The following is a 12410-nucleotide window of genomic DNA, read 5'->3' on the forward strand; positions in this document are numbered from 1 at the left end:
AACAATCCCTAAACTACATCTGCCAATGTATTTAATATTTCTGCTGTAAAGATATACATTGAAATATAAATAGTAAACATAATATATTTAATTTTCACAAATCTCTGTCCATCCTGATCGTCATCATCATCATCATTATCAACTGTGTGTGTGTCATGGCATTAGGCAAGTCACTGAAAAGTCAAGTCATAGAAACATCTAGAAAAATAAAGCTATTATACAAACACGGAGGTCATGTCACTTTTCACTCTCATGCAGGAAAGTCTATTGGACCTGAATCTACTTTTGCGTTCTCTTCAGACCCATGACCAAGCCTCTTTTCCGTCTCCCAGCATGCACCTCCTATGCCTTAGGTGAGAGTGCGAGTGCAAATAGTTGTTCATCTTTGTGTGCCCTGCGATTGGCTGGCATCCGGTTCAGGGTGTCCCCCACCTACTGTCAGATGACAGCTGGGATAGGTTCCAGCATACCTGCAACCCGCGTGTGGACAAGCGATATAGAAAATGGATGTTGCATGACTTGACTGACTCTGAAGAACATCTATTTCTGAACTGCTTTATCCTGGGCTAAGATGCCTGTTGGACCTTCAGGGTCACATGACCAACCGTTGTTCCAAAATCAAGTTGGCCGACCTTGAATGTTACGCGTCGTGGCCATGGCGACGCCTCGCGATGCCACAGCGACCTTGTCTACGGAGCGCTGTCGAGATGGCTCACACAACTTTTGTTGCTATGGTAACCCAATCTCCCAGTTCCCACACTCACTCACACGGTTACAGTTGATGATGATGATAATGATGACAAATAAGGAAAGATAAGGAAGGAAAATTCGATCCAGCTATTTCTTGCTTCTTTTATTGAAGCATCTTCAAGCAGGGACATTAAACACATATCCCACAATGTATCAGTGCACGTCACTGAAAAGTCACATGACATGTCATAGAAACATCTAGAAAAATAGAGCTATTGTACAAACATGGAGGTCACATAACTTTTCACCCTCATGCAGAAAAGTCTACTGGACCCGTCCAAGCCTCTTTTCCGACTCCCAGCATGCACCTGCTGGGCCCACGTGCGTCTCGTGAGGAGGCCAAAAGTGGACCTTCTTCAGGTCCCGAAGGGTTTTGCCAACGCCACCACCGTGGCACGCTCCATTGGATACTGCGCCGCTCCTCACACGGTGCTCACGGCAAGCGAATAGGCGGCCATCATCTGCGCTCGCAGCTGTTGCTTGATGTGCACGCGGCCGTGTCGCTTCCTCTCGTCGCTGCGTGCGAAGCGTTTCCCGCACACGTCGCAAGAGAAGGGCTTCTCTCCCGTGTGCGTGCGAGTATGCGTGGTCAGGTGGTCGCTACGGCTGAAGCTTCTCGCGCATACACCGCACTGGAAGGGCTTCTGTCCCGTATGGACGCGCACGTGCCTGTTGAGTTCGTCCGAGCGCGAGAAGCGACGCTCGCAACCTTCCACCGAGCACGGGAACGCTTTGGCCTTCGTGCCGCTCTTGGCCAGACCCCTGCGGCCTTTCCGGGACACTTTGGCGCCCGCTGTCACGCTGCTCAAGTGCACGGTTGGGAAGGCGCCGTGCAGAAGGGACGACAGTAAGTCGGGGTCAAGGGTGGAGGGGGTGGCACAGTGGAGGTCCACCTCCATTTTGACGTGGTCTCCTCCGGTACCAACTTTCCAGTTCTTCAGCCAGTCTTCAGGTGCCACTACTTCCTGCTTGACCTCCAATGCCTTCGTCTCGCCCTGACCCGCGTCTTGACTCAGAAGAGTCTCGATAAAGTCCGGAGCAGGCGCCGTTGCGAGGTATTCGCCCCTGCAGCTGGAGCCGGCGGACTCGCTCTTCACGGTGGTCAAAGGAGGGTAGACGGCGTCCCCCTGCTGCTCCATTTCGGTGCAGATTCCCACAATCTCCGTGATCATGTTGAGGATTGCGTCCGCTGTGCTGCTCAGTTCCACGGCCGCCGGTGCAGGCAGCTCAGGGAGGAAGCTGCCGCTGAAGTCGAAGGAAGGCGAGAGCGAGTCTGAGTCGCTGAAGTCAGAGAAGAAATCTGAGTCGGAGGCGTCGGTTCCCGGTGAGACAACTGGACGACAGAAAAAGGAGGAGGGGGGGGGGATTTGTTATTGTTGCGTAACAGCACGATGACATCGGCACGCAAGCAAGGAGAGGACGATGACGACGATGCTTCAGCAACTCACCTGTTAGGTCGGCCTCGTTGACGTCGTAGCAGTTGGACTCCACGCTGTCCACCCAGGCGCTGCACGCGTCCTCAAAGTCGGACAAGAAGCTGCAGTGACGCTCGGCAAGCATGGCGGTCGATCAAGAGGTGGGAAATCCCTCTTAGTGGTTTTCAGTCGGCGAGGCGAGGCCGGAGTTTGCGTCGCTGTACTCACTCGGTGCCGAGGATGCCGAGATCCTGCGCTGGCTGGTCCTTTTATACCCTCTGTCTCCCTGGCAACGCTGGTGCTGCCCCATTGGCGGAGAGCGGCGCGAGGGATTCCCCCCACCGTGCACGTCGAGAATGCCCAAACATGGCCGACTTCCTGTGGTGACGGCGGGCATCCCCATGCCATAAAAGGAGCGGCGGGCTTTCCTCACTGCGGCAGTGCTTCTGACACCCGCTGCCGATACATGCGCTGTGTGTGTGTGTGTGTGTGTGTGCGCAAGCAACGCCTGTGGATGAAAATTTGCAAGATAAGGTTTAAAAACAACATTGTCTGTAAGAGCAAACATTCAACATTTAGGTTTGCTGCAGAGGATGGGATGTGGTTTCCATGGCGACCGGAGCCCATTCACACAAGCGTTAATAAGTTGAAAAATCAAAGACACCAACATGCTCATCATCGCCTCCTAGTGGCTGGTGTTTCCATGGCAACCATCCAAGACCTAACTTGTGTTTATCATGACATGCGACAAATCTACATTGGGCCTGTTTTGGATTGGAACGCGCCAAGATATCAGCAAGGTCGTCTGACGCAGACAAACACGCACACGCAACCTCTGACCTACGCAAGGTCTCTCCATGGCTCAGACTTTAAAAGGCGGGCTTGCTCCGTCTATGTTCTGATTCCCTCGACCATGGCTGAGTATGTTTTTTCCGTCTCGCCATTCCTTCCGGTGCTCCTTGTCCTCGCCGCTCTCACCGTCCTGGTGGCGCTTGCTCCTCGTTCCATCGGGATGCCCGGCCTGCCCCGTCTGCCCGTGGTGGGCAGTCTGCCTTGGATGAGGGGTGGCAAACCTCCACACTTGCTTTTTATACAGTTGGGACGAAAGTGAGAACCTTGAACCTGTGGAACGGGACGGCCTCTCGCGCTCACTAAAGGTTACCTGTGTGTGTGTGTGTGTGTGTGTGTGTGTGTGTGTGTGTGTGTGTGTGTGTGTGTGGCAGGTACGGGCCATTGTTCGAGTTGTTCCTGGGGCCGCATCGCACCGTGGTAGTCAACGCCTACGAACACGCCAGAGAGGTTCTGCTGCAGCGAGGGCGAGACTTCGCCGGGCGCCCCAGCATGGTGATACCTCGCGAAGCCCCTCGAGCGCTACTTGCGGCACATTTCAACTGACGTGACGTTGGGCAGGTGACCACCGATCTGCTGACCCGAGGCGGGAAAGACATCGCCTTTTCCGACTACTCGCCGCTGTGGAAGCTGCACCGCCGCCTGGTGCACACTTCCTTCGCTCTGTTTGGAGAAGGAAGTAACCGTTTGCAGGACGTTGGTAGGTGGCTGCCGAGAACGTAGCAAGTTATTGTTTTGTCTCCGTGCCGGTCTCCGCTGGACGAATCTGGACCAAGCTAAGTGTGAAATCTGAGGTTCCTCCTGGTCTGAGGTGACACTTTCCGATGATGACATTTTGTCAGTTCTTTCCGAGGTGGACGGTCTGTGCGCAGAGTTGCTGTCCAGCAAGGGGTGCAGCTTCAACCCGTCCCTTGCGGTGACCACGGCCGTCACCAACGTGGTGTGCACGCTGGTGTTCGGAACCACCTATAAGCACGGCGACAAAGAGCTTCAAGAGGTGATGCGCTACAACGACGGCATTGTACGGACCATCACCAGGGGGGGACTGGTTGACATCTTCTCCTGGATGAAGGTACGAAACATCACATCGGTGTGACTCGGCCAGGTGACGAACATCTGCTACTCAGGTGTTCCCCAACGCCTCTCTGAGTGAGCTTCGATCGTGCATCGCCGTACGGGACCGCCTCCTCACGCAAAAACTGCATGAACACAAGGTGAACGATGTCAGGAGGAGAGCACCGGCATCCGGGATGTGGGAACTTTCCACTGAGAAAAGTCTCGGCTCCAGGCTGCGCTAAGCGAAGGTGACCCTCGAGATCTCCTGGACGCCTTGCTGAAGGGTCAAGGGTCCCCCGGGCCTGACGGGACGGCAATCACAGACGACCACGTGTTGATGACGGCGGCGGAAGCCTTCGGCGCCGGCGTGGAAACTACATCCACCACGTTGCTCTGGATTCTGGCCTACCTACTTCACCACCCCGAGGTACACGCTCACAAGCATTTTGGTTGCTCCGCTGCATTTGTTGACCGGCACCTCATGTAGGTCCAGGAGCGGGCGCAGAAGGAGCTGGATGAGCAAGTGGGCGAACGAGCTGTGCGCGCAGCAGATCGCGCGAGGCTCCCGTATTTGGACAGCATCATCTCCGAGGGGATGCGGATCCGGCCGGTGAGCCCGGTGCTGATCCCGCATATCGCCGTGACCGACAGCAGGTAGACTAAACGAGCAGCGGGTGTCACGGGCGTGTGCGGGCTAACGTCGGTTTCTCGCCGTAGCATCGGATGTCACACCATTCCCAGCGGGACTCGCGTGTTGGTCAACATGTGGGCCATTCATCACCACCCTGACCATTGGGACAGACCGGATCTGTTTAAACCAGGTAACATGGCAAAAGTAAATGATAAATTGGACCTATAAGTTGTCATCAAACTTTTCCAGATCGCTTCCTGAATGATCAGGGTCAGCGGGTCACACCCTCCTGCTTCCTGCCGTTTGGGGCGGGGCCACGCATCTGTGTGGGCGAATCGCTGGCCAGGATGGAAGTCTTCCTCTTCTTATCCTGCATGCTCCAGCGAATGAGCTTCATACTGCCGGATGGGGCTTCCCCTCCCAACCTGCAGGGGCGCCTCGGCGTAGTCTTGCAGCCTCTGCCTTATAAGGTCGCCGTCAGGCCGAGGGCAGGGTGGGAAATTGGCACTCATGTTTCCTAACCGGTCGCGATGAAAACATCACATTTTGTTATTCTTCTCATTCAATGACGAACATTGATCTGAAATAACATCATGCGCTTCAATAAACACTTGTGTTGCACACGTGATCCGTTTATTTAGCACAGCTCACACACAGACACATATTCAAGATCATAATTTTTCCAAGAATTGGCCTTGCTAGCGCTTCGTCACGACACAAACAGGAACTAACGACGAGCAGAGAAAAACTGAACCCGTCGACGCGTAAAAGTCGGAAACCAAATGCAAGTGATGTGACTGAAGAAGCCCAAAAAAAAACACACTTCCGTTTTAATGGCTTTACAATAGATTAGGTGTCCCTTTTCAAATGCTTGCTAACATTCATTTTTTGGGGTGACAAACTTTGTGCGCTACTGGTGATTAGCGCTAGGCTCCTGGAGAGTTAGCATCGGGCTAGCACTTACAATCAAGTTGTGTGTTCTGACTAGAGTAAAAAGCGACAAAAGTGAGAAAGAAGAAGAGCGCTACAAACTTTGGCTAGCTGTAGTAACAGTAATTCACCACAGAGGGCGCTCTGCAGATGCAGTCCCTCAGCTAAAGAAGAAAAGCACCACATCTAGCACAGAAAAGGAGGTTGAAGTGGAGTCTTATTTTCCACTCACCTGTCTGTCAAGTAAACGGTACAACAGGAAGTTTCCATGTCCAAACAGGAAGAGTTCATGTCAAATCAGCAAGAGTCCATGTCCACTAAGGAAGTGTACATGACCAATCAGAAGGTGTGCATGAGCAATCAGGAAGTGTAGACGTACAATCAGGCGGTATCCGTGTCCAAACAGGTCCATGTTGAATCGGGGAGTATACGTGTCCAATGAGGAAGTGCGTGTTGACATTCAAACTGGAAATGTCCAACCTGGAGTGTACATGTCCTATCAGGAAGTGCACGTCCAGTCCGTAAGTGATGCGTTTGCGTTCAAACAACAAGTGTCCATGTCCAGTCTGGATGTCTACATGTCAAGCTAGAAGTCAACTTGTCCGACCCCACCCAAAAATGCATGTCCAATCATGATGCATCCGTGTCACACGAGACATGTCCACGTCCGACCAGAAATTGTCCAACGACAAATATGCATGTCTAATGGGTGTGGATTCACGTCCAATCAGAATATGTACATACAAGCCCAAGCGGAAACAAAAGTCCAATGAGGACGCATATGCATAAAACACAATGCCCCAATGTCCAATCGGCAGGTTGTCCAGACAACCAGGTGATGTCCACATCCAATCGGGAGGTGTCCGTGTCCAAGGCCATGTCAAACCGAATGTGTCTACTTCCCAAAAAGGGAGTGTCATCATACATCTCATCGGGAAGCAGATGAGAAATGAAGATGGCTGGAGCTTTCTATCTTTTGGGATCTCAAGACAAGCCTGTCAATCATCTGCCCGGACAACCTCCTCTGTCCATCATGCTGTGTCCGCGACGACCACGACTTCGCCCACCTCCTCAGGGGGGTGGCACGGTGTGGCGGCGCACTTGGAGGGACAGTCCACGCTGTCATGGAGAACAGAATTCTTTTCTCCGGCGCCGCTCTCTGGCTCGCCATCCTCCTCCCGCGCCTCCTGGCCCTGGACACGGCAGCGACACACCTCGATGCCCGAGTCGCCTGTCAGTCTCCGATGACGGTACTGGCTCTCGTCGGCGTCCACGTCGTCTTCGTTCTCCTCCTCCTGCGGCTCCGCTTGAAACACATCCACGCACGGTGAGAAAAGCGTCTGCTTGGGCGGAGCCTGAGCTGACCGGGTGGGTGAGGGAGCATCCGGGATGAAAGAGGTGGAGGGAGGGGCGAGGGGGGAGGGGGTCGTGCACCCGTCGGATCCGGGTGACCCCGGCTTCTTGGTAGGGGAATCCCGGTCCATGAGCAGAGGTGGGATGGGGTTTGCGAGCGGACTGGTGGCCGGCGGCGAGCTGACTTTTGAGGAGGCGGACGTGTCGGCGAGGGCTGGCATAGTGTCGCAGCCAGGAGAGTGAGGACCCTGCGGGGGGGTCTCCATGGCGACATCAAAAGGGAGTGATGCCACCTCGCTGGGTGTGGAAGCGTGGCTTGTGTCTGTCTCGTAAGTCAGGGGTGCGGAGGGGGAGGAGCTACACGGAGAGGAGGGGCAGCAGGAGTCACAGGAGCAGCTGGAGCTACACCAAAGACAAATAGCGCGTTTTAACCTGACCTCTTCGGACGAACGTCTCGGTTACGCACCTGTTGTCCGAGCTGAGCGAGGAGGGGCCGCTGAGCGGGCGGTGCAGCAGCGGGTCGTGCTGCATCAGCAGGTGGGGGTCAGCGGTGCGGGGGGGCTGCGGGTATCGCGGCGCGGTGAATACAGAGCTGTAGGGGGGCGGCGGAGTGGAGGGCTGCGCCGCCACTTCCTCGTACGACGGCAGCTTGAGCGAGGCCAGGAAACCTGCGCACGGGGGTCACGCGTCAACATCCGCCGTGAAGGTGCAGCTCCACGAGATACGGCCCACTTACTGAGGTCTAGCATGGAGGACGGGTAGGAGGCGGTGCCCTGGTAAGCTAGCAGGCTGATCTCTCGCTGGCGCCGCTGCTGCTGCTGCGCTCGCACTTTAGCTCGCCGGTGGCGGTACGCGCAACAGCAGCTGAACATGATGAGGGCCGTCCATAGCAGCCAGAACCCTGCATGTGACATCATCATCATATATTTCAGTGCATCAAGTGACCATAATTACTTTTCAAGATGTATTGTGAGCTACGATAAGAGCACGACAAAACTCGAGATACATTTAAAGGGCACTATAAAAGTCACTGTATGTTGATGAGATAGTGTGTAAAGAGTGATTGCCGACAACTCACACCACAGCTCATAGTAGTACGTGCAGCAGCCCGTCTCGCCGCAGCAGTGGCCCGTCTCACATAGGTAGCCGCCGTTAGCGTTGGCACCAGGGCAGTAGCGCGGTCTCCCCAGCAGGGGCAGGCTACCACTGGAGTGGTACTCCATCGCACCCCTGCGCCGCCCTCTTCCCTAGTCCCGCGCCACCGCTAGCTGCTCGTGCTAACCACCTGCTAGCCAATGACGAAATAGGCTGATCCTTTTTGTTCCATTATTACTACTGCAAGTCAATTCTTCCCCTAGTCCCCCCAGTGGTCAGTTAGCTAATAGCCACTAACTGAGAGAAGAATCATCTTGAGTTGTTAGCCTGTTCATGTTTTGACAGCACAGAGGTCGCAAGCTCCATCGCTAACTGGCGAAATCCTTCAAGCACCACACAAGGGGACACGAGAGGAGGTGGAGACAAGTTGGCAGCCGAGAGGCGATCCCCACTGCAGAGACACAAGGCATACGACGCTGTAAGAAAGTATTTGCGACCTGATTTTCATTTTACGATGTGCATAGTTGTCACATTTGAATGTTTCCTATGAACTTCATTCAACCTTGTCAATATCTTGTCCAACTTGTTGCATGTTTTAATACACTATTCACAATGTGATCCTTTTTAGTGTCATCCCAGTCTCACAATGAAAACAGAATGATTAACACTGAAAGTAAATTTCGAGATATATTCAGTACTGTTTGTGACGTTTTTAGAGGTGTGCCACATTTTATCCCCATTGTAAAATATGTGTCATGGCTCAATAAATATTTGGAAAATAAATGTATTTTCCCCCCCTTCGAGCTTCTTAGTAGCTATTTTAGTTGGATACGATGTTAATTTTGCCCCCAGCAAAATGTGCATTAGCTGCAGTTGCCATGACAACTGTAGGCGCACTGACTCACTAGCGTCCCCTGACTTTCAAAAATGTCATGACAAGAGGCAGCTACCAGGTTTATCGCTTTCACACTCGGCTCAGAGCAAAACAGCCAAGACATGATGGCGTGTGGCCCGTGAACACTACATCCACACACACGTTCTGTCCGCACACAAGACAAACACGACGCGTACCGCTCCATTTGTCCTCGCTGTGGGCTTCTGGTTGGTTGCGTCGGTGCCACCGGGGCCTCCTCGCTCTGCCTAGAGCCTTCCCCGCCTCCTCGGTGAGACCCTCCGCCAGCCCGGCCGCCATCAGCTCCCGTCGCGCGTCGAGCTCATCGCACTGCGCTGCATACGTCCGGCGCACTTTCGAAACAAAAGCTATCTCCTTGGACTGTTTCAATGTCACGGGGGATAAATAAATACCCGAATCTCTTGCCATATTTGACTTGTAAGGTTAAATTTGATAAAGAAGGGCACGCATCAACAACATCATACAGCGGTGCTACAATGTTAAAATTGGTTCCAGTTAATGCACTTATTTTGAAAAGCAGCAAACTGAACATAATCACTTCGACTTGACGTTGTTTAATCTTTTTTTGCCGGAAGCAAAAAAAGCAAGCACAGTCATAATCATGATATTTATCATTCCATTTAAACTGTCTATGTTATTTTGACCAGTTATTTTTTATTATTATTATTATCATCACTGTTGATTACATGCCCGAGGAATTGCTGATATCTGATTGGCTGATGAGGCAGGCTCCTGGCCAATTACAGCGCATCGTACGCTCCATCCTTCTTCCCCTAGCAACAAGGCAAAGAAAGATGTGTTGGGAATCTTTCACCCCTTTCTATTGAACGATTCTGAAAAAGAATACATTGCAAACCCCGCCCCCGATTTTGTAGTTTCTTTAATATGCACATGTTTTTCACAGCCCTCATCACGTGAACTTTATAATAAACACAGAAGCAATAAATTAATCTGTATCAACCGTATCCGATTTGCTGTGATCATTCTCACGTGGAACTTGTTGCAAGATTGAAAGTGCACAATTTGTGCTCTGACTGTTATTAATCCATTCACATACACGCTATCTGTGTATGCCACTTTTAGTGTGATGAATAACATGTACTTTCATAGCCCTTGTTACATTCAATATTTATTTAATATCACTATACCAAAGTCGCTTACATTGATAACCGTAAATAAATACTTATATATCTCCTTGGCTCAAATTTGCCACATCCAATATGGCGTTGGAGTTGACGTACAATTTTGAACACTATAAACAACCAGTACAAGGGTCTAGCCAGTCTCTCCCTATGCGTGTTTATTGCATGCAATCTTCTTTTCTTCCTCTCACTTCCTCTTTTCAACCTTTTATAACCAAGAAGCAACAGAAAGACCAAGATAGGTGAGATCGCGTTTCACTAACACATCAATTTAAAGGACCACCAAGTCAATTTATTTGATTACTGTACTGCACAATGCACTACTCGAGTCTTTACCAATACTTTCACTTAAGTACACGGAACTTTGTCACGTTTATTTGTGTATTTGTGTTCAAAATATTGTTAAAAAAGTCAATATAGGTAGGCTTGTTTTATCAAGATCCATTGTTTTGTTAATTAGGATAAGTTTCTATTACTTCTGCATAGTTTGATGAATTCTTGCATTAATTTATACAAGAATGCCAATTGTCCTAAATCACTTTTACATGGTGCCATACTACACTGCTCTACTTGTTGCAGTTTTGTCATGGGACCATTGACTCACTCAGTCAGTTGCAGACACTGTGGCTTTCATAGATTCCTCACATAACTCTCCTCCTTCCTTGAAGAACATCCACAGACCAAGATGTCCGCTTCAGCCTCCACCGTCTCCCTCAACACTGGGGTTCAGATGCCCCTTGTGGGTTTGGGGATGTACAAACTGTGCGGTGGCGAGGCCGTGCTCCAAGCTGTGGATGCGTCCCTGGCTGCGGGATACCGGGCCTTTGACAGCGCCGCCGTGTACGGGAATGAAGCCGAGCTGGGTCGTGCTCTCAAGGAGCTCCTACCAAAATACGGCTTGACCAGAGAGGATGTGTTCATCACCAGGTGTGTTGGTGTGTCTTATTCAATTATTCAAACTGTTTGTAGACTTATGATAACCATCCCAATTAAAGGTGTTGGATCTGTACTTCTCGATTTGCTAGTCTTTTTTTGAAACACAAATATCCGAGTACGAGTACTTTGAGTACATCGAAATCCCAATGGCCTGGCAACTGTTATCTCTGCAGTAAACTGGGCCCCAACGATCAGGGCGAGGGGGCCACGAAAGGAGCCCTCCACAGCCTGTCCAACCTCGGCATGGATTACATCGACCTTTACCTGATCCACTGGCCCGGGACTCGGGGCCTGGATGTGACTGACCAGCGGAACCCAGGCGCGTAGATGGATTTGCGTAAGAGCTTCTGTGGCATTCCTCGCTTATTCCGGTTGTGGCGAGCAGGAAACAGAGCTCAGAGTTGGGTGGCATTGGAGGAGCTGCACGCACAAGGGAAACTGAAGGCCATTGGGGTGTCCAACTATACGCCGGAACACATGAGGGAGCTCATGGATAGCTGTAAAGTCCGGCCCGCAGTCCTGCAGGTACGTAGAAGGACCAATTATTGGATGTGCTTTATCTACCTCGATGTTGATGCCGACCCCTCCCTCAGGTGGAGTTCCACCCACTTGAGTGCCAGGCCGAGCTGAGGAACGTGTGCCGGGAGTTTGGCGTGTGCTTCCAGGCCTATTCATCCCTAGGGAAGGGGGAGCTCCTCACGGACCCGCAGGTGGTCCAAGTGGCTGAGAACTGCAAGCGCACCCCTGCTCAGGTAAACGGCTCACTTACAAAACTGAATGTTTCTATCACAAATTAAAAAGCATTTCAAGTGAATGCAAAATTTGAAAACCGTATTGAAGATGCTGATTCCCGCTCTCGGTGTATTTCCTGTTTGCTTCAGGTGCTGCTGCGTTGGGCGGTGCAGCAGGGCGTCCCGGTGCTCCCTAAATCGTCCAATCCGGAGAGGATCCGAGAAAACGCCAGAATCTTTGACTTCACGCTGAGTGACAGCGACATGGGCAAATTGTCAGCTTTGGAACGAGGACACAGGTTCTGCTGGGATCCCTCCCAAGTGGTTTGACGGGACCCAGCGGTAACGGCCTGGCAGTGGGGACTTCATTTATCCTTTTAATAGCACCGCCATCACATTGTGATTACGATTAACAACCATAGGCAAAATTAATGGCACGCCGTTGTGTCTTCCACATCATGTGGAGCCGTTCACAACAGTTATCTATCTCATCATGACAAAAAAACATTAAAAAAATGACTTTCATACTCACCAGAGATGCTGATTAATAAATCAATGTGTGTGTAGAACTCCACAGATGTGTTTTGCCAGTCCAACTTGCCTTTACCA

The 12410-nt window shown here is 51.6% G+C and overlaps 4 protein-coding genes across 4 annotated transcripts; 2 read left to right on the forward strand and 2 right to left on the reverse strand.

The window, feature by feature from the left end:
- Positions 1-966: 966 nt before the first annotated feature.
- Positions 967-2310, reverse strand: LOC147060313 (uncharacterized). Its single transcript, XM_085934282.1, has 2 exons — positions 2199-2310; positions 967-2083 (listed from the first exon to the last, which is right to left on the reverse strand). Exons 1-2 carry the CDS (start codon positions 2308-2310, stop codon positions 1173-1175), a joined length of 1023 nt encoding a protein of 340 aa, XP_085790408.1. The 3' UTR covers positions 967-1172.
- Positions 2311-3077: 767 nt separating this feature from the next.
- cyp17a2 (cytochrome P450, family 17, subfamily A, polypeptide 2) lies at positions 3078-5313 on the forward strand. The gene is made up of 9 exons (XM_085934121.1): positions 3078-3272; positions 3389-3509; positions 3576-3714; positions 3857-4086; positions 4142-4228; positions 4303-4497; positions 4558-4724; positions 4788-4891; positions 4951-5313. The coding sequence occupies exons 1-9, from the start codon at positions 3079-3081 to the stop codon at positions 5220-5222; spliced, it is 1509 nt and encodes a 502-aa protein (XP_085790247.1). The 5' UTR covers position 3078; the 3' UTR covers positions 5223-5313.
- On the reverse strand, positions 5303-9292 carry LOC147060315 (uncharacterized). The gene is made up of 5 exons (XM_085934177.1): positions 9151-9292; positions 8063-8530; positions 7721-7885; positions 7451-7652; positions 5303-7386 (listed from the first exon to the last, which is right to left on the reverse strand). Exons 2-5 carry the CDS (start codon positions 8205-8207, stop codon positions 6663-6665), a joined length of 1236 nt encoding a protein of 411 aa, XP_085790303.1. The 5' UTR covers positions 8208-8530; positions 9151-9292; the 3' UTR covers positions 5303-6662.
- A 977-nt stretch (positions 9293-10269) lies between these two features.
- On the forward strand, positions 10270-12370 carry LOC147060316 (uncharacterized). The gene is made up of 6 exons (XM_085934344.1): positions 10270-10376; positions 10803-11061; positions 11244-11389; positions 11456-11595; positions 11664-11822; positions 11952-12370. Exons 2-6 carry the CDS (start codon positions 10820-10822, stop codon positions 12129-12131), a joined length of 867 nt encoding a protein of 288 aa, XP_085790470.1. The 5' UTR covers positions 10270-10376; positions 10803-10819; the 3' UTR covers positions 12132-12370.
- Positions 12371-12410: the final 40 nt, after the last annotated feature.

This window comes from Syngnathus leptorhynchus, chromosome 2 (assembly GCF_054491065.1).
Source record: "Syngnathus leptorhynchus isolate UIUO chromosome 2, UIUO_Slep, whole genome shotgun sequence".
Taxonomy (NCBI): Eukaryota; Metazoa; Chordata; class Actinopteri; order Syngnathiformes; family Syngnathidae; genus Syngnathus; species Syngnathus leptorhynchus.